Source organism: Phycodurus eques, chromosome 18 (genome assembly GCF_024500275.1).
Source record: "Phycodurus eques isolate BA_2022a chromosome 18, UOR_Pequ_1.1, whole genome shotgun sequence".
Classification (NCBI taxonomy): domain Eukaryota; kingdom Metazoa; phylum Chordata; class Actinopteri; order Syngnathiformes; family Syngnathidae; genus Phycodurus; species Phycodurus eques.
The window spans coordinates 5,679,002-5,706,457 of record NC_084542.1 but is presented as its reverse complement, the minus strand read 5'-3'; the positions used below and the strand labels follow the sequence as shown (position 1 = coordinate 5,706,457).

General features: G+C 43.2%; 1 protein-coding gene across 1 annotated transcript in view; it reads right to left on the bottom strand.

The window, feature by feature from the left end:
- LOC133416864 (forkhead box protein N3-like) overlaps positions 1-27,456 on the bottom strand; it is a 93,096-nt gene that overhangs the window by 21,002 nt on the left and 44,638 nt on the right. Inside the window, exons 2-4 of the mRNA XM_061704142.1 lie at positions 21,366-21,965; positions 7,566-7,717; positions 847-905 (exon numbers count right to left, since the gene is read on the bottom strand). Of these exons, the coding sequence (XP_061560126.1) occupies positions 847-905; positions 7,566-7,717; positions 21,366-21,947 (793 nt within the window). The 5' untranslated portion in view covers positions 21,948-21,965. The remainder of the gene's footprint in view (positions 1-846; positions 906-7,565; positions 7,718-21,365; positions 21,966-27,456) is intronic.

Genomic DNA, 27,456 nt, shown 5'->3' with positions numbered 1-27,456 from the left:
TATTGGGCATGGGAAATTGAAGTCATGAAGTGTCATCAGAATATGTCATTAATTCCAAGGTTAAATGTGTTATGGACCTAAAGCTCCACCTTGTCACAAGCAGCCTTCTCAATTGTCACCCCTGTCCTTCCAGTCTCCCTCAATGAGTCCAGGCCACTCAGTGACGTCACTCTCAGACTGTGTGTCTAGAGAGAGGCCATGTTTTCAGACACTCTCTGTAACCTTGGCTCCTTGACCATTACAACTCCATTATCAGCGGCGATGGAGGGCACGCCGCAGACGCCTAATGTATCCATTTCCCTCTCCATTTAGGACTTGGCGGCCCGGCGAGCTCCTGGAGTGCTCCCTGATTGGGATTGAATGTCCATTTAAACTGCCTAGCAGCCACCAGGGAGGGAAGGGGATGGGAGGGAGGGAAGGGAGGGGAGATGGGAAAAAGGGGAATAATGGGAAATACAAGGAAAAGGAGGTGTATAACAGCAAAAGCAAGGGACGAGGAGAACGCATGTTGTGTGTTGAATTAGCAAAAAGAGACAAGGGGATTGCTCCCAATCCTCCGATAAGATTTTCTCTCTGTCCCGTCTCAATTGATGTGTCTCTACAGGTTAGTTTTAATTTAAAACATTTGTTTTTTTTAACTTTCAAATATTTAGGAAATAATTCCTTCACTGGCATTCAGTCAAGTGTCGGAACTCAGCTCTTGGTATTCTCAAGGTGCACTTTTAAAAAGACGGCCTTGTAATTGAGATGATTGCACATTCGGCACCTTCGGGTGGAAGTCGGGCTGTGAAGGAAGGAAGGCAAGAAAGGACGATAACAAAGAGACATACAGACGTGAGACCGTACCTTGTAGGAGAACTCCGCCATTCTTCCTGAAGAGGGGACTCCCCGACCACAATGGAGGACTGTGTTGGTAGGGAAGGGATGGGGGAGTTGGGTTGGTGGGAGAGAAAAAGAAAAGTGGTCAACCATTTGATCACGTCAGGCTTCATTGTGAACAAGGTAGCAAGGCATGAATTTGAACCCATAAGCCTGCGCTTCTGATTATAGTGATTAGATTCCCGGGTGTCCCACTGTTGCCATTATTCCCTGTGATTACCGCAGAGAATTACAGCCTCGCCGCCGTAAGTCCATGGGAGTAATTTCTCATGACAACCCCCCACCGCCTGCCACGGGTCCGCACACATCCAAGGAAAAAAAAAAAAGTCATCAACGCACTCACAGTTAACACATGCGTGTGTCACAAAGGCATGTTTAAGATAAATATGCCTACGGAGAGACACATTTAAACATGCGCATCTAGCTGGAGGCTGACGCACAAACACACAAAAGGAGCACACAAAGCCGGGGACTCAGTTTAGGTGATCATTGCACCACTAATGAGGGAGGTAATGACAGCATTTCTCACATAGCTGGAGACATCTTCCCTAACACACACACACAGGCAAAAACACAATACTACAGTCCTGTAGATGAATTGGAACTCGTTGGAGGAAAGGTGGAGTGAAAGAAGGAAAAGAGGATGAAGGAGAGGAAGAACAATCATCCAGGTTGAGCATTCTTTAGTTCTGCAATAGAGGACACATCTTGATGCTCTTTCTTCTCCTCTGTGCTGTGTCTCGACACTTTAACACAATCCAAACATACAGTGTGTTTGATAGCACGGACCTTTCTCCGCACACGCAGAACAGAAACAAATAAACAAGCAAACAAACAAAAAGGCGGGGTAAACAAAGAACACCTGGAGATGCTGTGAACTAAGAAAAAGCAGTCCACTCGTTTCCACTCATCAGGAGAGTCTCCTTTGTAATGTGAGGCCTGTTTTATGTTGCGCTAAGCTGCTGAATGAGAGGATTTGGATGTCTGCACTTGTGATGTGGTTCTCACCTCGCCAGATGCAGGGGAAAGATGGACCGGAGGCTGGCACGAGCACACACACTCATGGACGCGTACGCACACACTGCACAAAACGCAAAAGCTGAACATTTCAGCCCTGAGCCACCTGCTGTTGCCATGGAGAGTTGCCACATTGCGTTGCCACGGCGATAACATATTTTTCCTGCGCTAACAGCCTGTCTGTTTTCCCTACCACCCCACACCCCGCCAATCTCACCCCCCTTCTCTCTTTCTTTCTTTCTGTCTCTCTTCCTATCCCTGCGCTGTCTCTCACTCGCTCAACAAATGGCCTTGCAGTGCGACAGCACCTGCCTTACATGTGTTGCCATGGTGGCGTTCCCGTTGCCAAGGCGATGTACTGTGCATTTAATATAGTGGGCGAGGGGCTAAACTTGTGGTAGACGCTCATTCCTCATCACCCCCCCATTTGTTTGCTCCAGGGGAAGGGAGGATGGAGGCTGGGAGAAAAAAAAGAAAGCAAGGGAAATAAAAAGAGAGCAAGCTCCTCTACATCCCCCTTGAGATATCCATCCTCCGCTACTCCTCCTCTTCCTCTCATCCAGATGCTGATGGGGTGTGAAGGAATGCACCACGGTGCTGACCTCCTACCCAGCATATTCCCGCGCTCCCGCCCTTTTGCAGGCACGCACACGCGCACACAAACACACCCCTTTAGTCATGAATACCTTCATGCACAAAGAAATTGGAGGACTAAACTACAAACATTCAAAGAGGTGGCAAACACATACAACCAGGAGCTAAGAGGCGGTGGGGGTCGTCTTGGTGCAGCGTGAATTATTACGGCCCATGAAAAGCAGAGAGGTGTGAGCGACATTAAGACGAGAGAACAAAGCGTCGCCATCCCCTAATCTCATTCAGACCCTTCTTCTTCATCCTTCTCTTTGCCTGTCTTCTGCTCAGAGTTGTGTTGAACTCCTTGAGACAGTCCTTGACCTTAACACAATGGAGCTGCCGTGAACCCATTCACGATCATTACACTTCATAACATAATAGTCTTGAGAATGAGAGCTCTTGAGAGGAAGATATTGTGTTGTATTGAGCAGACCTACTGAGCTCTCTGTGTATAAAGGAAACTTATTTGAACTGATTCATGAGCAGACAGTTATTATTTGATTCAATCAACAATATAAAGAAAGCCACAAAAGCAGCTCCGTCATAAAAACACCACAACAGAGTATCGAAATCGCCACTATCTGGTGATAACTGCGTGATCTGAGAAATCCTGGAAAAACTCACTGGCGCTCCTTGCTATCTTAAGCATATGAATTAAGTGCAGGTAGTTTATTGTTTCATGCCACAAAATGACATGTTCTGATGGCTATGATTAATATTAATTGCCTTTACTGGTGAAACCTGCTTTCTCCTTGAAATCACTTGGTGGCTATAATGATGAAACAGATTAGATTCCCTTTATTCATACCGAGTGAAGTGACTAAAGCTATTAAAAGCCCAGGAAGCACTATAAAGAGTATTATGAACCCATGATAAAACTGTTTTATGGATAATTTTTTTTAATCAAATGAGAAATGTATACTATTCAATGCACAATATTATGTCTATCGTCTCATGAATGATCTAATTCAATAATCTAATTTTTTCCATCTTTTGAATCTTTGACAAAACGGGGATGCAGTTACCACACATTAACATGGTCCAAAATATCATATGTTGTAAATACTGTATAAATAAAGTTTTTTTCATCTAATCTATTTAAGATAATAGGCAGCAAATTGTATATACTGTCTTATAGACGCGATGGATGTTTTACATTAATGCCGAGGCATTACAAAGTAATGGATATTTTACATTCCTTCCATGATCGATTAGTTATTGGTTATTAATTGGATATTTATCAAATATCCTTTTCAATGAGGAGAAATAATCTTTTTCAGAGTGTTTTGAACTCATGATGGCTGTAGCTCAACTTCCCATAACTGATGTCATGTTGCTTTTCTGGTTGGAGCCAAGTAGTGCACTATGTTTAGACTTCCAAGACAGAAATGATAATCAATTCTTTCGGATCAATTAATCGATTATTATGCCCTTCTCTAGAGACCAATGCCCTCATTCATTACTTGCTCAGTGTTCTTACAGTGGTGCCGTGTCTACATAATTAACTAATTAATTAATTATTCATTCAAATATATGATATAAATGTATATAAGTTTGGGTGAAGCTATTTCAAAAGATTTTTTTTTTTTGGTAGACTGTTCAAGAATATTCTGGTAGTGAGTCAAAAAGTGTTGCTTTTTCCCTGAGCCAGAAAAACAAATAATAAGCAGCAATGGAAGTGAGCAAAAGGCTAATGTAAACTGGGTCAGCGTTTGCATTAAAATTTTCATTTTTACCCCCCAAGCTCTTAGGTGTTTGATGCCATTACTTAAAGGCAACTAATCACTGCTGCACTTTGCCAGCAGTTATCACGTAACTGACAGAAAACCCCCCATAAAACTAAATATCAATAGTGACAGATGTCTGGTTCACATACTGTAGGTCTCCTGTCAATATAAGCCTCTGCTGACATTTGTTTTGAGAATAAATGAAGTACGTATCAATTAAGTCATTATCAACTCATTCAGAAAGCTTGACACTTTCTGATTGATTAGCTAATGAGCAATTATTCATACATCAACTAAGTAAGCAATTTGTAATCACTTCCTTACAGTTTAATGGAAAATTCAAAGTCATTTGTATTGATCTGCCCCATTTGCACACTGACTGAGGAGTATCTGCAACATTTGCACAATCAACATTGTCCCAGATTATCGCACTACTCGTCACTTTAAACTGCATACACTCCTAGAAGTCTCTGCGCCCTTTGCACAACAGTCATTGCACCTGACTATTGCGAGAGTAGTCATTCGAACTGCTCTAAGTGCTAAAGGACTCTGCATCTTTTTGTACAATTGTCAAAAAAAATTGAAAATTGTACCGGCATTACCAGATAACTAGCAACCCTTTATTGCTCAGCGACTGTTTTTTTTTTGTCAATGTCTTTATGTCTCCTAAGTGTTCTCTGTCAATTGACTGTCTGTTGTCGTACTAGAGCGGCTCCAACTACCGGAGACAAATTCCTTGTGTGTTTTTTGGACATAGTTGACAAATAAAGATGATTCTGATTCTGATTTGTTGCGGCTCCAATAATGGAAATTGTTTGTACGAATTCAAACCTCTTACATTGCTGGCCCATCAATAATTGAGACGTGTACTTAATTAAGTAAAACACACAAAGTCACTGATTCGGTCTTGTAACTGAAACCAACACCAGTCCCAACACTAATAAATTTGAATCTAATCAAATTTCAAAATCACAATCTGCCAAAGTAATTTAATTTAAAGGGCTGTTGACATAGGACTTTTTGAACTGAAAATTAAAAATAGCAACAAGACGGCGGACGTCCACAAGCATAATTACGTTACATTGAAAACATTAATGGGCTGGTGTTGTAGACAAATATGACTGGGCAGATCCAACAAAGTGTTATTTTCATTTAGATTGCTGTTGTGAAAGAAAATACGCTTCATTCACAGGACTACCTTAATACAAGAATAATACAAAAACACACCTGCGCACACACTGCATACTTGGCAGTTACTTCATCTCAAGAGACCAGCAGTTTCTCTCTAACCCCAAAATGAACTGTCCGTACTTACTGTCTCATTTTCCACTGTGGGTCACCATGCAAATGACTGCGGCCCCCAACCCCCAACTCCAACATCTCCTTACTGCACCCTCAGTTCTCCCCCATGTTCCCAATCTGGCCTCTAATTTGTTCCACCTCCCTATAACTCATTGTTCAAAATGACAGTTTTATATTTTATAGTGAACCAATTATTCTGTTTTACACAGTCCGCTAGCTCTGCAGGCCAAACTGCCCAGATCAACTCGGCAGCGGGGAGCGGGGTGGCAGAGCAGTGGGACTTTATTCCAAGGGGCAGAAAAAGAGGGAAAGCGGACAAAAGGGAAAAAGGCGACTAATAGTACTTCTCATTGACATAACCACAGGGATGCCAAGAAGAGCGAGGGAGTGAGAAGTTGGAGCAGACGAAGCGGGAGTGGGGAGTTCGAAGAGGGAAAGGACGGTGCTTGAAATAAAACAGTCGGATGTGTGTGCTACGAGAGGCTGCGCCAAGGAATACGATGAAAATGAATGAAGACAAAGGAGAAATTAATTGAATGATAAAGTGGAGGACAGACAGTAAGAGGGGTGAAGATAGAGAAAGAATAAAAATAAGGACACCAGTAGTGTATAATATGTATGCCCGAGGATGAGAGGAAGGGTATGTTGGATAATAAAAAGAAGTGGAACAGTCCGTGAGGTGCAATTGAAGAGGCAAAAGAGGAATGGACAGAGAAAGAGGATGAATTAAGAGATCAGAAAAAAGTGTTTGAAAGCTTGCTGGAAGGAAAGGGAGGGAAACACGACTGAAGCCTAAAGGGAAGGAGCGAGTGGGGAGGAGGTAAGGGGGGCAAGCCGTTGAATCCAGGAATGTGGGGAAAAGAAACAAGCGCTGCTTTTACCTGTGATGTGCCTGAGGATGTGGGAGATAGGAAGAGGGGCGGGAGTGTTGTTGTATGAAAACAGCGTGCAAACAGATTTAAGGAAAGTTGGGGCGGGATTGCTGTTCAAGGCCTGAGGAAGATGGGCTGAGCGGAAGCGCCCGACGAAGACAGAAAGCAGAGTGTTTAAGTGCACGCTAATATTGAAGATTGAAGCAAAGGTGATCCACGACTTCATTGTATTAGTTCAGCAACAAATGTCACTTTCTAAATTAGATCTATTGCATTTGTTAATTAATTAGCTGACCATTTTAACTCCAAGAAGTGACTGTCCAAGCAGAGTTTTGGAACTGGACTTTTTTTTTTTTTTCCCACGATTTTGGAGGATGTCATAAATACAGTTAGCCTTTACAATACCTTGCATTATGCATGAGGTTATATCAGGAAATATATGTGTGGATAAAGAAGAAGCAATTCCATCTGCTATTTGTTCCTCCAGAAAGTCAATGACAATCTATTGTCCATTATGTTGCCCCCCCCCCCCCGCCCCAAACTGTAATATAAGTCAGCATCCAAATTGAAAAAGGAAAGAGAAACAAAAATATTTCTATGTGTTTCCTCACAAGGTTTTCTTAAAAATCCTATTATAACCGCCGTCCGATTTCCTTTCTCCCGAGATTCCTTCAAACTGGTCAGCATCAGTGCGCTCTTTATGCCTTAAATCTGTTTAAAAGATCTCCAAAAAATAAAAGACAGCAGGCCAAACTAAGGAGAACATTTGATTTTTGATTCATACTAATATAAGTTTAAACACATATGTAAGAAAGCAGAATATTAAAATATTTTCCTGATAACTCCAACTGAGACCACTGCACAAAACCTTCAGTGAACTGATTTAAAGTTTCGATTAGAAATTGAAACTTAATGACAAACTCAATAACTCCTCGAATACAGACTAAATACTGCCCACTTTGTGGTGCATAATCCATTCTTTTTTCGTTATTAAGGAGGTTACCAATATTGCAATGAGGAGCCAGGACAGACACGTCAACACAGCTACATTTCCAAAACATTTGACTGAGTTCCGAATCGTACTTTGGACGTGCTCCTGCATTTTTCAAACACATCACTCTGACAGTTGCCTTACCTGTGGTGAAACGTCTGAGACAGAGTGGGTGGGGAAGTGGAGGGGGTGGCCAGGCCTGTTGAGTAGGGATGGTACGGTGTCTTCTTCAGTGCCTGAATCAGGTTGTGCCTGTACTCTGGGTCTATTGACCATAGAGATCCTTTTCCTATGCTCTGAAAGAAAGAAAAGAAGATAAAGAGAGACGTAAGTGGAGGTAATACCCAGACACAGATCAAACACAGCACAGTGGCCTGAGTTAACATCTCCAAAGTCCCAAAATGAACTCATTCATTGACCAAATTAATGTGCACCTTACTGAAAGACAATACTCATGTTATTACGTAATGTTGCGGTGTTATTGTTAATGTTAATTATTAACATCCCTGCGGAGTTTGCATCTCTCTGTGCTTGTGTGCGCGTTTTTTTTTTTTTTTTTTCAGTGGGCTTTCCTGGCACATTCCGAAATCATGACATGAATTAATTTAATTTTATAGTGCGTCCTCATTCAAATTGCGGGTGACCTGGGACCTATAACAGCTGATTTTGGGCGATAAGCTCCTCTGAAACTTGCACGCATATAGGTTAATTGACGAACCTAAATTGTTCCTAGACTCACACACACAGTGACAGAATTCTCTGCAAAATGAACACTTGATGGTGAAAAAAGAGTGGAAAGTACAACTAAAGGAGAAAGTTAGTGGAGCTGTTGTAATAGGCTGCTGACTCACAGGTGCCTTTTTTTTAATCTCACCTTTGATCACTTTTTTGGGACTTTTTTTAACATAAGGATTGTGACACTGTTTGGTCTCAGGCACAGAAGAGGTGCTGCAGGAGTTTGTTTTTAAAAGAAGTATGTCTTAATTAGAACATAATTTCATGATTTACTCTACTTAGCATTTTTAAAATTTTATTATAGCAACAAGACTGGAATTTAAAAAACAACAACAACAACAAATACAGAACGAGCAATTCAAATGCCTGCAAAATCCTTAATAACAAATACATTGCAGAGAAAAGGCTGTTTGAAACATCATAGTAATTTTGAGGCGTCAACTTAGAGAAAACCTCGGAATTTTGGCCTGTTTGAGCTCATTGGTGGATATATTTAACCCCTCGTAATTTTGGCCTGTTTGATCTTATTGGTGGATATATTTAACTGAAAATTGTCAGCCAATCAGAGAAGGGGCCCGAGTAACAGAGAGGAGATATGTTGAGAAACAATCAAGTTAAACTCTTTTACTCTAATTTGAAGGTGTTTTTTGACCAGATTTTCTATAGGCAATATTACACAAAACCCTTTTTTTTTTTTTTTTTTGTTCAAAAACTCAATTTCTCTGGAAGCCGTCATTCAATTTTCTAAATTCTTAGTGGGTTGTACTCAGGTTAAAGTGGCCATTCCAACCGGATTCAGCATTTTGATAGACTGTCATTTTTGGGAAATGTTGTCACGTTGCTATTTATTATGTTTTACGTTCAGTCTTTATTATGCACAAATAAAATTTAGTCGACCTCAGTTGACTATTTAACCAGAGGTTGTGTTACAATCTTTGTCATCTTTCCGACAAATATTTCCACATTTTATGCTCATAACTTGGAGGGACCAGTTTGGGAAAGGCTCTTTCATGTTCAAGCATCTTGCATAGAACCCTAACCTCAACCCCATTAAACACTTTGGGGATGAAATACAAAAGAGATGGTGAGCCATCAAGACCTCTATGGAGCACACAGCTGTTCTTAAGGATGAACAGACAAATATTCTTCACAGGCACATCCAAAATCTTGTAGAAAAAAGTCAGCAAACAGGCGTCAAACTCTTTCTGAATGTGAAATACCCAGGTTTTCAAATTCAATTATCTATATAGACTACATCAAAGCACGCAAACTTCCAATATACACAAAGGTAATTTATTTGTCAGGGCCACCTCACTCAATATTTTCCTGTCTGCATCTCCTTTTTGAAGCATTTTCTGATTAAAAACATTGGGAAACTCTTGAACTTTTTTCCGCTTCAGAGGCCGCAACAGTGTGTATTTTTAGATCAAAAGCAGCCCTGCCTCTGTCCTAATGAATCTGTCGCTCCCAATCTGAGTGAAACCAGCCTATAGATTATAGAGAGCAGGGATCTCAAACAGGTCGCCATGAAAATACTTTGGCTGTCTCGAGCTCTCTCAGCTCCCACAGCGCTTTCATCTGCCTTGTCATCCGAATGTGGCAAAATCTCAGGTTTGTATACGGCAGAGACCAAGGATGGCAGCAAGAAAGGGGAGAGGAGTACGAATAAATTTGAAATGAAAGGCGCTTTGCCTTATGTTCAGCTCACTTTGTAGTGCTCTGTGATACGATATAGATACAGGCTATGGGGTGGGGAGATGTCATTGCAGCAGGCTTCTCTTTTTTATTTATTTATACAAATACTAGAAGACATCTATGAAGAGGGGAAATGCCATACATGTCGAGGAATGTGTGTGAAAAGTAACTGGATAAAATATTCCACAGCTGAGATGTAGCTCGAATAAAAGTTCTGCCAGTATCGGAAAAATATGTTTTCTTCAATTACTTGGAAACTATTACTTGGAATCGTGAACACGTAATTTTAGATGTTTGGAAAGGTTTTCTTTTCCATTGTTTGGAAAAGTTTTTTCCCCCCATTGTCTGAAAACAATTATAGCACATTTCCAAGCAGTTCGATCATTCATTTTGCAGGTGACAAGTTCTAGCTTGATTTGAACTTTGTGGTGGAAAACTGAGCGGCATCTGACCTTGTTAGAATGCACACAAACTGATCATTTGAGTCCGCTCTCTGTGAATCTCTGCATTATTAGTCTGCATGTCAGTGTGGTGGTACATCGGCCATATGTGCGATGCGTGTTTTGCCGAGTGTGTACGGGAGCTCCCTGGGGAGTGTGATATTACCCAGCACGGTCTGCTCCGGGGAGTGCTTCTATTACTGCCAGCAACACCTCTCCTGGAGAGCATGATATTACACACACATACGCTCACTCCCACAGAGGTGAACTCCCACTGGGCCAAATTTCCCTGTGCACCTCCAGACCGCCAGCCGTTTGTATATATAGAAATATGTGTGTGAGTGCCTACTATCTGCCCGTCTGCCAGCCCATTAAATCAATATTCACTACAGAAGCACTGTCTGCCTCTGCCAACCAATCCAAATGCCCGATCTCCAGACCCCTCGGTTGATAGGCCAATCATAGGGCGCGACTCACAGAAAGGGTATGACACCTGGGTTATTGTGGTCACCTTGGCAACAGGCATCATCTGGAGGCAAGGGGTGGTGAAATTGAATTTTTTGAAAATGAATTCATAAAGTTGAGAGAAAGGCATCATATTTCATAATCAATAATCCTGTACTTGAGATGAGAGATGATCCTAAGAGTTTTCTGTGAAATTCAACTTTGATAAACTGAGACAATGGCATGGCAGATTTGAAAAATAGGATCCGAACAAAGGTGGCTATCAGAGAACAAGTCCTCAGAAATTGTATTTCTTTTTGCCTTGGTTCATTCCTTTGATGGCATCTGGTCTCGCTCATCTAAGAGAAGTACGGTAGTTTTTGGGAACATGTTATGCTGTTTATTTCGACTGTGTCATGGAAAAATCACATTGCTTTGTAGTGTTTGCATCTGAAGAACATGGATTACACAACAAATAATCCAGAACTCAAAATGATAACCCCCCCCCCCCCCCTATTACTGCAGGAAAGCCTTACACTTAGACTTTCATTAGACTCATCAAAACAACTCTTTAATTAAAAATAATTGAATTTATGTATCTGTGTTAAGAGAGACGTAAGGGAAATCAGACATTTTAAAGCAGTGCTCCCCTCTAATGGGACAACATACTAAGCAAACAGCTGTCATGTGGTAAAGAAAACAAACATACAAAAACTTGCCTGGACCACTTCATTGTGTGCGAAAGAAAGAAAAAAAAGGCAAAGAAAGTGGATTCAAGGGCGGGTAGAGGGAGAGATGGTTATATGTTGCCAACATCTGTTTCCTGTGTTATATAACCTCTGGGGGCTGGTCTCCCTTACGAATGGGAGATATTAAAAAGTCCCGCTGCCACTGACCTGGCCAGCAACATTTTACTTCTGCTACTGCAATACTAACTACATTATTATATTTTCCACACATACATATATATTAGCCATTAATAATAGTAGTGATTTCAGCAGCCGAAATGCTTCGGCTGAAAATAGCCCAGAAGCGCATTTTCGGTTTCAGACCGAACGACTTTTTTCACCAAAATAGCACTTCCCATGCATTGTCTCATGTTAATCACTGCTAGCCGGCGCGCGAGTGCAAATACATCAGAATAAAGAATCCTTTACTATTAACAAGCAATGCCCAAAATAGCAGGCAAATTAGTACGTGTCTGTAAAGGAAAATATACGATAATGCGCGACAGCAAACACAGGGACCGGAAACCGGAAATGTATTGGTACGTCACCGCTGCGCCGTCATTTGAGAACATGAACCTATAATTTAAAAGTACATTAATATAATAAATCTATAATATAAGATAACCTTTATTAGTCCCACAATGGGGAAATTTTAATCTTTTCAGAAGCAATAGTGGATACAGGAAATACAAAAACTGCATGGAAGAAAAGACATTTGGCTGCCATTCCAAGGTTGATGCAATAAATACTTTAAACTAAGAAATATTAAACATGTTGGCGGTGTGGGACAGACAACAGGTCTGAGACAGACAACACGTAATGCGTGGATCAGACTACAAGACAAACATGCTCTTTCACGATTGCACTATGTCAGACTACTGCAATAAAATATTGTATTACGATACCATATACCGAACCTTTATAGGCACCAAGGCACATATTTTGCAATTGAAAAATCTCACGGCACACCATCCATCCATTCATTTTCTGAGCCGCTTATCCTCACAAGGGTCGCGGGAGTGCTGGAGCCTATCCCAGCTATCATCGGGCAGGAGGCGGGGTACACCCCTAACTGGTTGCCAGCCAATCACAGGGCACATACAAACAAACAACCATTCGCACTCATATTCACACTTAGGGGCAATTTAGAGAATTCAATTAACCTACCATACATGTTTTTGGCACGTGGGAGGAAACCGGAGTGCCCGGAGAAAACCCACGCAGGCACGGGGAGAACATGCAAACTGCACAGGCGGGGCCGGGATTGGAACCCTAGTCCTCAGAACTGTGAGGCAGACGCTCGAACCATTCGATCACCGTGCCACCACTTCCAGTTCCATCACTTCAAATTGTATTTTGGGCTTGCGGTGATCTCACATTTTGAATGGTGAAAACGCTCAGAGCAACCCAAAGTGCAAAACCCTGTTTAACAGAGCAGCGTCCACGACTTTCACACCTGTTGTCAACGTGTACAATCTGTTTAGAGTAAGGGGCGTGAAATTTAGCGCCCGTTATTTGGTATCCTAGTAAAAAATTACAATCTTAGTAGATCGCACGCAACATGCCCACCAATAGCACGTGCAATCTGTTAGAGTGAAAGCGCAATTTATTTGAGATCTTAGAAAATAAGACCATAAATGATTCCAGGACCACCAATCTACTGTACCATCCATTCAGTTGTCCATCCATCCGCTGAACTGCATATTCCAGTTGATCTATTTTAATCTTACCACCACACATTCTTAAGGTATTGGTTAACTGAATACAACCAATAAGAAGCTTGATCAACTATGCACAACTAAATATAAAAAACAATATAAACAGTAAAGCTTTAACTGATGTCACAATGTGCAATATGAATACCTCAAGAAGAAGAATCACCTTTTATTGTCATGAACATGCACACGAAATTTGTTCTCTGCATTTAACCCATCACAGTGAACACATACACAAGTTAGTGGAACACACTGGAGCAGGGGGCAGCTGAAGCACCCGGGGAGCATTTCAGGGTATCAGTGTCTTGCTCAAGGACACCACAGCCGTGAGTCTGGGGGATTTTGGCAGGCGGTCCAGTCGGGGTCTTGAACCTAGGTCCCCCACGGTGGCAGGCGACCATCTTAACCATTGGGTCACGACTGCTCAATCAAGCCGAGGTGTGTGTTTGTCAAGTATACACCCAAAACAGCGATATAACCAGCAATTAATTTCACTGAGTCATTTGGGCTTTAACTGTTCCTAGGCTTGTCTCATTGATATCTTTCTTTCACCTGTGAATGCCCTTAAGCCTGTTACAACTGTTAAAACATGCTTTCCCCCAGCTACACTGAGTGGCGTGTTGAAAAGAAAGTTCACGCACACGCAAGCACGCACGCACACATGCTTTTGAAACACTAAAAAAAAACACTCGTTAGTTAAGCAGTATTAACTGGTTTTTATCAGTTATTGTGTTGTACAAATTGCAGCATCTTTGCACATCCTAGAGAACCAGTATTCTATTAGGTATATATCAGTATCAATTAGTCTAGTCCCATGTCAGTGAGTTTAAATTCCTAAAACCCCACTGTGTTGATCATCACACTTTTTCTTTCAGCTTCTGGGTGGCAAGTAGGAGAAAAAAAAAGGGAAAAAAAGGAAACAATCACACCTACAGTAAATCATCCAGATGAAACATGCTAAATGCACATGCCACAATTTAAAATCAACATAAACGGTCTCTGGTACTCCACTGTGGCCTGTCTAATATAAAGTTATAAGTTAGTGCATCTAAAAACATTGCACTCTATTTACCCTAAACCTTAAGGGTTGCCTCAGGGTTTCTTCAAATTGAAAACGGAATTTATTTCAGTTAGCAAAGGAGACCAAGGAGAGCATAACATGGATGATTTAGCCCACCATAACAAGCTAACACATTTATTACATCCACAAAGGAGCTTATGTTTTGGAATTTGAATGTGGGGTACACTACGTGCCAAGGACAATTTCATTCTGGTGTAGAACTGGTGAAGCAGAAACAATTTAGCTCTGGCCAGATGGATGTTCCCAAAATTCGTTTCTACTTCGATTGCAATTTGTGTCCAGTTTGGACACGCATACCAACTGATCTGCACGCAAATGATCCAAATATCTATCCATCCATCCATCCATTTTCTGAGCCGCTTTTCCTCACTAGGGTCGCGGGCGTGCTGGAGCCTATCCCAGCTCTCATCGGGCAGGAGGCGGGGTACACCCTGGACTGGTTGCCAGCCAATCGCAGGGCACATACAAACAAACAACCATTTGCACTCACATGCACACCTACAGGCAATTTAGAGTCTCCAGTTAATGCATGTTTTTGGGATGTGGGAGGAAACCGGAGTGCCCGGAGAAAACCCACGCAGGCACGGGGAGAACATACAAACTCTGCACAGGCGGGGCCGGGGATTGAACCCGGGTCCTCAGAACTGTGAGGCTGACACTCTAACCAGTCGTCCACCGTGCTGCCTCCAAATATCTAAACAAAAACAAAAAAACAAGACTGTTCTGGGAAAACGTAGAACTACACAGCAGTCATTTAAGCTTGATGTTTTTTTTGTTTTAAATCAAATGATCTGACAACCATTTATTTTCAAGAATAAAGTAGGATGAGTTCGAAATTATAAAGTATTTTGCGACCATATTTTAGGGTATATTTGCGGTTTAAACTTTTAATAAAGACAATTAATTAAGAACATGTTTAGTCGGTGTGTCAACTACACATGGTTTTCACTATTGAAGGCCGGGTTTGGTCCTATCTCCTGCAAAAATCGAGGGTTTGTTTTATCGTCTTCAAGTTTTACAATTGATAGTGATTGTTTTTTTGTTTTTCTTTATGCTTGTGACAAATAATGTTAAAAAGTGAGATGTCTTTGCATTCCGACCATGTCATTGAGGTTATATTAAAATTTCACTTCAAAATTGCTGATACAGTTAATTTGAGATTGGACACTGGAACAGCAGTTGCATGCTGACTGTTCCGGAACAAATTGTGTTCAACTTTAAAGGTTCAACTGAATATAAATTAAAACTACTTGAGATAATACAGCTAAATACAACACTGACACCTCATAGTCACTTTTGTATGATAAAACTCAGTCCGCGCTTTCATTCCAGGCCTCCATTGTAATAGTGTTGCTGTTACAATACTTACGCACTGATCCAGAAGACTGAGGACAAGCTTGTCATTAGGGCATGTTATTGTGCAAAGTGAGGAATCATGTTTGTAAACAAAGCCATGGCAACCTTGGGCGTCTCTTCTAGTTCTCACACAAGCTTTCCCATCCACACACAATGCTGACACGCACATACACACAGTCACACACAAGAACGGGCACGTGGAGCAGCAGGCTTAATCTAAACTAGTCCCCATCTTGTAATCTGCCTGGATATGACCCAGAAATACAGTCACCGGAACAAATAGGGCACTGTCATATTAATCTCCACCTCTCCAAATTGATGGAAATATGATTTGGTGTGTCCCTCTTTGAGCCGTCACCTTATCGTGGTGGAGGAGTTTGTGTGTCCCGGAGATACTAGAAGCTAAGGTTTCTGGGGATTTCTGTCCCTGGCAGGGTCACCCATGGCAAACAGGCCCGATCGGAGGGACCAGACAATGCATGGCTAAAATACCCCCATGATGAGTAAATTGATGGAATCAGTCACAGGGGCCCCCCTCTGAAGCCAGGCCTAGAGGTTTGGGCTCGAAGGCAAGCGCCTGGTGGCTGGGCCTGCACCCATGGTGCCTGGCCAGGCACAGCCCGAAAGGGTAACGTGGGTCCGCCTTCCCATGGGCTCACCACCTGTGGGAGGGGCCATAGGGTTTAGGTGCAGTGTGAGCTGGGAGGTGGGTGCCTGAAGGCGGTCCAATCCCTGGCTACAGAAGCTGGCTCTAGGGATGTGGAATGTCACCAGGGATGTGGAATGTCACCAGGGAAGGAGCCCGAGCTGCTGTGTGAGGTCTAGAAGTTCTGACGAGACATCGTCAGCCTCGCCACCAAACACAGCTTGGGCTCTGGTTCCAGTCCTCTCTTCCACTCTGGAGTTACACACGGTGAGAGGTGCCGAGCAGGTGTGGTCATACTTATTGACCCCCGGCTCGGCGCCTGTATATTGGGGTTCACCCCTGTGAAGTTCTGTTATTGGACTTCTGTGCTCATCATGTTCAAGCATAAGTTCGTCCACTTGGCACCAGGACACCCTAGGTTGCAGTTCGATGATCGACTTTGTGGACGTGTTATCGTACTTGCGGCAGCATGTCTCGGACACTTGGATGAAGAGAGGGACGGAGCTGTCGACTGATCACCACTTGGTGATGTGTTGGCTCTGATGGAGAGGGAAGATGCCGGTCCGACCTGGCAGCCCCAAACGTATTGTGAGGGTCTGTTGGGAACGTCTGGCAGAATCCCCTGTCAGAAGGAGATTCAACTTCCGACAGAACTTTGCTCATGTTACGGGGTGAGGCTGGGGACATTGAGTACAAGTGTTTCGTGCTTCCATTGCTGAGGCAGCTGACCGGAGGTGTGGTTGTAAGGTGGTCGGTGCCTGTCGTGACGGCAACCCCCAAATCACTTGGGGGACACCGGCGGTGAGGGATGCCGTCAAGCAGAACAAGGAGTCCTATCAGGCATTTTTGGCCTGTGGGACTCCTGAGGCAGCTGAGGGGGACGTTGTGAGTCGGTGGGGAGACTACTTTGAAGACCTCCTAAATTCTACTGACAGGCCTTCCCATGAGGAAGGAGAGTCTGGGATCTTCGAGGCGGGCTCTCCTATCTCTGGGGTTGTGGTCACCGAGGTGGTTGAAAAGCTCCTTGGTGGCAAGGCCCTGGGGGTGGATGAGATTCCTAAAGACTCTGGATGTTGTGGGGCTGGATTGGCAGACTTGGGTGGTGATCCGCCTTTTTAAGAAGGGGGACCGGAGGGTGTGTTCCAACTACAGGGGATCCTGAGCCTCCCTGGTGAAGTCTATTCAGGGGTGCTGGAGAGGAGGGTTCGTCGGGAAGTCGAATCTCAGATTCAGGAGGAGCAGTGTGGTTTTCGTCCTGGCCATGGAACAGTGGACCAGCTCTAAATCCTCGGCAGGGTCTCCAAGGATGCATGGGAGTTTGCCCAACCAGTCTACATATGTTTTGTGGACTTGGAGAAGGCGTACGACCATGTCCCTCAGGGAGTCCTGTGGGGGGTACTTAGGGATTATGGGGTACCAGTCCCTGTATGACCAGTGTCAGAGTTTGGTTTGCTGGCAGTAAGTTGGATTCGTTTCTGGTGAGGGTTGGACTCCGGCGGTCTCTGCTTTTTGCAGATGATGTGGTTATGTTGGCTTCATCAAGCCATGATCTCCAACTCTCACTGGAGCAGTTCGCAGCTGAGTGTGAAGCGATTGGAATGAAAATCAGCACCTCCAAATCTGATACTATGGTCCTCAGTTGGAAAAGGGTGGCATGCCCTCTCCAGGTTGGGGATGAGATTCTGCACCAAATCGAGGAGTTCAAGTATCTTGGGGTGTGAGGGAAGAGTGAGGGAAGAACGGAACGGGAGATCGACAGGCGGATCGGTGCAGTGCCTGCAGTGATGTGGACTTTGTATCGGTCCGTTGTGGTGAAGGAGCTAAGCCAAAAGGACGAAGCTCTTAATATACCGGTCGATCCACGTTCCTACCATCACCTTTGGTCACGAGCTGTGCGTCGTGACCGAAAGAACAAAAGATACAGGTGGCCGAAATGAGTTTCCTTCGCAGGGTGTCCGGGCTCTCCCTTAAAGATAGGGTGAGGAGCTCGGTCATCCGGGAGGGGCTCAGAGTAGAGCCGCTGCTCCTCCACATCGAGAGGAGCCAGATGAGGTGGCTCGGGCATCTGATTAGGATTTCTCCTGGACGCCTCCCTGGTGAGGTGTTCCGGGCATGTCCCGCCAGGAGGAGACCCCGGGGATGACCAAGGACACGCTGGAGACACTAAAGGCCTCTTTATACTCGCGCGGTTGCACGGCCGACAACACCCGCATTGCATCACGTGACCGACAAATTGCCCCGCGCAGCACCTCTGCGTAGCTTGGCGCGCACACGACAAAAATAGTTGCTGCACGTCGAACGCCACGGAGATCATCTCTTGTGATTGGTCCGTTTTAGTCACATGCTGTGATGAAGTACTCAGCGTGCCCCTTGGTTCTACATACCGTCTACGCGGCCGCCTTCTCGATTGATTTTGCAGCATAATTAAACATATCATCTGGTCATCTAGGTCCATTTGTTCGAGCAAACACTGGTCGCCATTGTTGTTGCTTTGTTCCCTGTTAATGAAAGCAAAGTAAAAACGGCTACCGGAAATGGCCAAAAAATGCAGAGGAAACTCCACCCTGTGGTGTCCTATCCAATACCAGCAGTTGTGACACCCTCGACTTGGAGGTGAGCTGCAGTACATTTTCAAAACTGTGTGCGTGGGTTTCACTCGAGTATGAAGGCATACTATGTGCCGGATAGCCGCAGTGACGTCAGCGCAGTCGCCGTCTGCGCAAGTATAAAGAAGCCTTAAGTCTCCCAGCTGGCCTGGCAACGCCTCGGAGTCTCCCCTGGATGAAGTGGCTGGGGAGAAGGAAGTCTGGGCTTCCCTGCTAAGGCTACCGCCCCCGCGACCCGACCTCGGATAAGTGGAAGAAAATGGATAGATGGATGGATGATTTGGTGTGTTCACAATAAGTGATCTTCATGTTGCTCTTAACAACTTTCTCCAAAATCAAATTCCTTTATTTCTCCTCTGTAACAAACCGTGATCATGACATAATGCAGCGATAACAGAAATATTTGAACCCCTGTAGTCAAATTTAAAAGGCATAAACAGGTAATTGGAAAAGAATGCAGGGAAAATGTGGTGATACATTTCTCAGTGAAAAGCTTTGAGTGGCAGTCAGACGGAAATTACAGAGATTTTGTAATTGCAGCTTCAAATAAAGCACAGTACTTGGCAGGTAGAGTAGGAGTCTGCAGAGATGTGCCCTCATTTCTACACAGACACAGCCCTCCAGCACGTGCAGGAGTCCTTTTATGCATGCATGTGTGCTCCTGAGTTTGCATTTTGCCTGTGCGCCTGTTTATTTGTGTCTGACATGCTATGTGTGTGGTGTGTGAGAGAGAGAGGAATAGGTTTGAAGGGTTAATTAGTGTGCTGTCTTGAACAGTGTGCAGTGACAGGAAGACAAGACAGGGTGTCCTTGCCAAAATCTCCTCTACACATGGTGCGCCACATGCACACTTTTTCGCGCACACATGCATACCCAAAGAATATATGACAGTGGATGAGGATATCCACTCAGCACCTCTGTGACCATTTGTAGCCCACACGCACACATTCACATATTCTCACACGCACGCCTGAGTCGGTGAAGCCAAATCGGTTTTCCCGTTGCTACAGCAAAAGTATACTTTTATGTCAACTGCAACCTTGTTACCATGGAGATATGTATACAAGAGAAACTCTGTGCCCTTGTCGTCAAGGGCCAGATGACAGGATAGCGTGAGGGAGTGTACATGAAGACACATGTGCGCACGAACACCGTCTTCTTCATCCTTCATTCAATTTGTTCTTTAATATAGACACACACGCACAGCTTACTCAAAATTGGACAACAAGTTCATACAGTGGTCAAGGGAAGATGCCACTGTATTATCTCAAACAGATAGACATGTAAAACAAGCATTGATCTTCGCTGTTTGTCCTCCCCACCCCCATAACCCTCAGGCCTTATGAAATCTTAAGACTGCCGGCGTCTGTGTTATTAAATCCACCAGTATTAATTTAGCACTAATTGAGTAAGGGATTCATTCCCCGTTTACCCTGAGTCTTTAATGGAGTAAAATCCAGATGGGAAAGCCTGTATATAAGACTATATCGAGACTTAAATCAAAAGCGAAATACTGTTCCCACTGGGGAAACGTTAGAGTGAAAGAGAGCTAAGAAAGCGAGATAGAGATCATCAACTATTGATAGGGTCGGATCTGGTAGAGCTGTAGACAAAATACAGAATATGTTGAATTTCAAGTTGGATATCCCTGCTATCCACTGATAAAAAAATTTCTGTGATATAAGTTACTATCACACTTGATGGAGTGAAGAATGGGCAAAATTGTATATTAAACATGTACATGCCTAAATAATTATTAAACCCCTAATATTCTGTCAGATTACACCACACCAGTTTCTAAATATTCACACATACAGTACTGAATACCATAGAATATTGCGCAGTGAGAGTGGAATGCCACTGAAGTCCTCCAATTTGGAATTTCACCAATTCTATGAAAAATAGGCCTTCAAAGTTGATCTAAAACTTGGCTTTTGAGTTGCCGTCGTTGGTAAAATCAGGCAATAAGCCAGTGTGATTTCAGGAGACCTCATTTAAGAAGCCATCAAAGGATTTACTATGAATAATTTTATGTCTTTTGCTTTTTGATGACACTCATTCCTAAAGGACAACTTCTGATAAAAAGTGATTAGCGACCAAACTCACTTTTGCATCACACTTGTTATTAAATTTAAGACTCCGCATCATTTTCACATTTATACTATCAATCAACTGTGATTAACCATTTTTTTCATACACATTTACGCAATCAGGAATATTAAAATGTTCCTTAAAAAAATACTCAACTTGCTAACAATTTGACCCTGGAACAGATTATTTGTGTTTCCTGTAGGGAAAAATCTCTTTTTTAAACCCAAGGTTGACCAGGATTCCAGAACAGATTGGACTCCGCCATAAAGCTTCACTGTAATGAGGACAACAATGCTTGCTTGACATGACATTGTAAAAGAACGTGCGAGCAAACAATAGGTAAAATGTATTCAATTCATTCAACTGATTACTTGATCATTATAGACAAAAAACAGTGCTGTAGTTACCTGACTGCGGTCTTTATCCACCTTCTTGAAGCACTTGTTTAGTGACAGATTGTGGCGCACTGAGTTCTTCCATCCTGTGGGTGCGCTTGCAAAGTAGGGGAAATGCTCCAAGATCCAGCCGTAGATATCTTTTACTGGTAGTCGCTTGTTCGGCGCATCCTCAATAGCCATAAAGATCAAGCAGCTAAAGGAGTACGGTGGTTTCCTGTTGGCCCCCGCCGCCAAGTCGTACGCCGAGTGTGCATCGCCCAACAGGGGGTCGTCCGGGCATGGCGACGTGGAAGAAGGCGAGCGGGGGTGCTGACCGTCGGGGTCCAGCAGTGGGGAAACGCTACGCAACCCCGAGTGGCTGAAGCTGTTCAGGAGGTCGGTGCTCTCGTGGAGCCAAGAAAGACTGGTGAGCTCCTCATCTTCAGCTTTGGAGAAGGACGCTGACAAGGACAGGGAGAGGTCTGCTGCCTCCGCCTCAGATGCTGCCGTTGCGGCGTCCCCTTGTCGGTACGGCGGGCTCATGCCCTGTGAAGCACTGGCTCCACTGCTGGGGCTCTGGGCCTTCTTACTGGGGGGCATGGTGGGTCCCATCCAGCCCAGGGCTCACTCCTGCAATCGAAGAAACAGAAAGGACTTAGTGATGGAAGAATCTGAGAGGATGATAAGGATAGGGTTAGGGGGGGTCAAGGTCAGATCCTGTTACTCATTTGTCTTCCTTATTTTCTTAAAGGCCAAAGGGTAGGGACAAACCACACTCTTTCGACCACATTTCCAATTCGATTGCGCAAGACGTGAGGAGGAACGTGTACATCATCATTTTTCTCAGAGGCTTTTTATCCATTTCTCACTGGGATGGCAAATTTAGTGCTTCACTGGTTGGGGATATCTGACGTGTACTACTGCCAGCCAATTACTAGCGTGCCATGCAAGTACAGACATTACATAAAGTTGTTGTCACAATATAAGTATTCTACTAAAAGGTCTCTATTTGCTGAATCACATATTCTATGCTAGTTCTGTAACATCTCAAGAACATGGGATGATGTAGTTAGTGGATCTTTGATCTGGTTCTACCTGTCTGTGCTGCCTGTTAATGAAATAGCAGTATTTGCATATGCAAGCATGAGTCATCAAATAGACTGTCTCAGGTTTATGTTTCAACACGTTGTTATATCATATTTCTTCCATTCATCCAGTTTCTACACTGCTTATCCTTGTTAAGATCACGGGTGTGCTGGACCCTATCCCAGCTGACTTCGGGCAAGAGGCGAAGTGCACTCTGGACTGACAACCATTCACACTCATATTCACACCGAAAGACCATTTAGAGTCTTCAATTAACCTAGGAAGCATCTTTTTGGAATGTAGGAGGAAGCCAGAGCACCCGGAGAAAACAAGCACTGTGAAAACATGCAAACTCCACACATTCGAAGCTCCAACCTCAGAACTCTGAGCTGGATGTGCTAACCATCCAGCCACTATGCCATCCATCACATCATATTTATACAGTACATATAATATACTGAGCGGCACGGTGGACGACTGGTTAGAGCGTCAGCCTCACAGTTCTGTGGACCCGGGTTCAATCCCCGGCCCCGCCCGCCTGTGTGGAGTTTGCATATTCTCCCCGTGCCTGCGTGGGTTTTCTCCGGGCACTCCGGTTTCCTCCCACATCCCAAAAACATGCATTAATTGGAGACTCTAAATTGCCCGTAGCCGTGACTGTGAGTGCGAATGGTCGTTTGTTTCTATGTGCCCTGCGATTGGCTGGCAACCAGTTCAGGGTGTACCCCGCCTCCTGCCCGCTGACAGCTGGGATAGGCTCCAGCACGCCCGCGACCCTTGTGAGGAGAAGCGGCTCAGAAAATGGATGGATATATATATATATATATATATATACACGCACACACACACACATTTTATCTCACACTTGTTAAATAGCTAGTCAATCAACCACTTGATCGTCTTTTAGTATGAACGGTTTGCATATACAGTAGTCCCCATTGTTCACAGGGAATTGGACACAAATAGCAAAAAAAAACAATAACCAAAAACTACTTGACACCCCCACTAAAATGTATATAATTGCCTATAGTAATAGTTTAAAATGTAAATAAACCCCAAACCATGATCCCAAAACAATTTAATATAATTTCAAATGCATCTTACAACACTACCCTTAAAAATAAATGGCTTACAGATGATTTGATTTCACTTTTTAATCACTACTTACCGTAATTTCCCGTGTGTAATACGCACACCCAAAGTTGACCTCAAAATTCTGGAAAACCCTTCTACCTATCTATAATGCATGTTTACAATGAATGATTTTGCTTCTACCCATATGATCAAAACATGAAGTATTATCTGTATTTTGTTAGTTTTTTTTCAAAGAATTATTCTGAAGTTAAGCACTGTATTTAAACACATAATACTTTCTTTTACAACCCCAGTTCCAATGAAGTTGGGATGTTGTGTTAAACATAAATAAAAACAGAATACAATGATTTGCAAATCATGTTCAACCTATATTTAATTGAATACACAACAAAGACTAGATATTTAATGTTCAAACTGATCAACTTTATTGTTTTTAGCAAATAATCATTAACTTTGAATTTTATGGCTGCAACACATTCCAAAAAATCTGGGACAGGGTCATGTTTACCACTGTGTTACATCACCTTTTCTTTTAACAACATTCAATAAATGTTTGGGAACTGAGGACACTAATTGATGAAGCTTTGTAGGTGGAATTCTTTCCCATTCTTGCTTGATGTACAACTTCAGCTGTTCAACAGTCCGGGGACTCCGTCGTATTTTACGCTTTATAATGCGCCACACATTTTCAATGGGAGAAGGCTCTGGACTACAGGCAGGCCAGTCTAGTACCCTCACTCGTTTACTACGAAACCACACTGTTGTAACACGTGCAGAATGTGGTTTGGCATTGTCTTGCAGAAATAAGCAGTGGCGTCCATGAAAAAGACGTTGCTTGGATGGCAGCATATGTTTCTCCAAAACCTGTATGTACCTTTCAGCATTAATGGTGCCTTCACAGATGTGTAAGTTACCCATGCCATTGCTACTAACACAGTCCCATACCATCACAGATCCCGGCTTTTGAACTTTGCGTCCAGTTCTTTTCCTCTTTGGCCTGGAGCACACGACATCCACAATTTCCAAAGACAATTTGAAATATGGACTTGTCGGACCACAGAACACTTTTCCACTTTGCATCAGTTCATCTTAGATGAGCTCGGGCCCACAGAAGCCGGCGGCGTTTCTGGGTGTTGTTGATAAATGTCTTTTGCTTTGCGTAGTACAGTTTCAAGTTGCACTTACAGATGTAGCGCCGAACTGTATTTACTGACATTGGTTTTCTGAAGTGTTCCTGAGCCCATGCGATTATATCCTTTACACACTGATGTCGGTTTTTGATGCAGTGGCGCCTGAGGGATCGAAGGTCACGGGCATTCAATGTTGGTTTTCGGGCCTGCCGCGTACATGCAGTGATTTCTCCAGATTCTCTGAACCTTTTGATGATATTATGGACTGTAGACGATGAAATCCCTAAATCCTTCCAATTGTATGTTGAGGAACAGTCCTTAAACTGGTCGACTAATTTCTCATGCACTTGTTCACAAAGAGGTTAACCTACCCCCATCTTTGCTTGTAAATGAGTGAGCAATTCAGGGAAGCTCCTTTTATACCCCATCATGGCACCCACCAGTTCCCAATTAGCCTGTTCACTTGTGGGAACTTTCTCAGTCTTTTTTGCCACCTGTGTCAGTTTTTGTGGAACGTGTTGCAGCCATAAAATTCTAATTCTTATTTGCTAAAAACAATAAAGTTTATCAGTTTGAACATTAAATATCTTGTCGTTGTAGTGTATTCAATTAAATACAGGTTAAACATGGTTTGCAAATCATTGTATTCTGTTTTTATTTATGTTTAACACAACGTCCCAATTTCATTGGAATTGGGGTTGTAATTACTTTTTTTTTTTTATTTTGAAATTCACAGCCCTACATTTAATTTTATTTTCATGGGATTCAAATTAAACCGTCAAGCATTGCAGAAAAGCATCATCATTAAACAAAAAATAACCATAAAGCAATTAATGATGGTTGTTGTTCAGTCATCAGTCGTATTTAAAAAAAACTATTTCACAAATTCTGCTAGGGTATGCATACTGATGAGAACACTCTACATATATGCAGTCATACGTACCCCCTGTCATATTGGAATGAAAGTGTAGGCTTCACCTTTTTCATAATCTCTAGGTGGCGATGGAATATTAGAATGAAAGTGTACCGCTTTCTCATAACCTGTGGCGGTGCCATATTGAATGAAAGTGCACAGCTGTTTCCTACCCACCAGATGGCGGCATACATTTATAAAATGTGAAAGTTTTTTTCATTTTCCCCTATACCTATCCATAATGCACAATATTGACTTTTGACAATTTTTTGGGGAACAAATGCATATTATACACGACAAATTATGGTAACAGCAAAAACAATTCAGCCAAAGTCAACTTCAGTAAATAATTTATTATATCTCCTCCCTGACTTAAAACGATCTCGAGAACATACACGTACTTGACAGCAATGACAACTTTTCTATTATCCAGGGCTTTGGCAGCATGTTAAAAAAACTACACACATGATAATGAATTGTGTTTGCCCTTAGAGGAGGTTCCACTATATTAGATCAAGGGATTGTTAGTAACCAGTGAAACTGTTCACTGCTGACAACTAGGTAATATTACAATTAAGACTGAATGCATTTCCATGAATTATAGGTAATGTGACCTCTGCATTTACCCCTCCACAGTGCACATTACCAGAACACACCATTAGTGACACATTAAAGGGGTGGTCAGCATTCCAGTGACTGGGGAATAATAGGTGGAGTTAAGTGGTCAAGGTTACCTTTTTGTGAATTTTAGGGGATACAGGGAAAATACCCCTATGTTTGTTGAGGGACACACTGTTCATACATCCTTAAGGCCTCTTTATACTCACGTACTCGCGCGGCCGACAACGCCCGCATCGCATCACGTGATCGAACCATTGGGCCGTGCGGCCCCTTTGCGGCCCCTCTGCGTCGCTTTACGTGCGCACGGCAAAACTTGTTGCTGTGCGTAGAATGCCGCGGAGATCAACTCTCTTGATTGGTCCGTTTTAGTCACATGCTGTGATGATGTACTCAGCAATTTCCTTGGTTCTACATACCATCTACGCCGCCGCCTTCTTGATCGATTTTGCAGCATAATTAAACGTATCATCTGGTCATCTAGATCCATTTGTTCCACAACAGCAGACACTGTTCCAAGGTCGCCATTGTTGTTGCTTTGTTCCTTGTTCCGGAAAGGAAAGTAAAAACGGCCACCGGAAATGGCCAAAAAATGCAGAAGAAACTCCACCCTGTGGTGTCCTAGCCAATACCAGCCATAGCGATACCTCCGACTTGGGAGGAGAAATGCAGTACATTTTCAAAACTGCGCGCGTGGGTTGCGCTCGAGTATAAAGGCAAACTGCAGGCGGGATAGCAACAGTGACGTTTTTTTCCCCCACTTCATTTGGTGTATTGTGCCATAACCTAAACACTATTGTCTATAAATGCAGAAGAAACTATTTGCAATGGTCAGTTTCAGGTGTAGGGCCACAGCAAATTAGAGTGGTAATTAAAGAATTACAAATATATGAAGCACCACAAAATTTCAATATTCTCCCCTCACAATTTGAAAATGTCAGCACTAACAAAAAACACACAAGTGTGAGCATGATCTCAACTTACATCTAGTCAGGCAAACACAATACAGCATGGTCATAAAACTAGTAATGGTACAAATACTGTATGTTGCATGCAAACGCAGACACGCATGCATTTGAAAGCACGCACACACATATGCAGACACACACACAGAAAGCATCACCATTAGGACACAGGGATTAAGTCCAGATATGTTCTGGCTGGCCCCTGTGTGGTGCGATCACGCTCTAATCCAAGGTGATCATCTGCCGATCTGTCTCCTCACTCTGCATGATTGACGGGCAGCTGTCACCCATGGCAACCTACTGTGCCATGACAA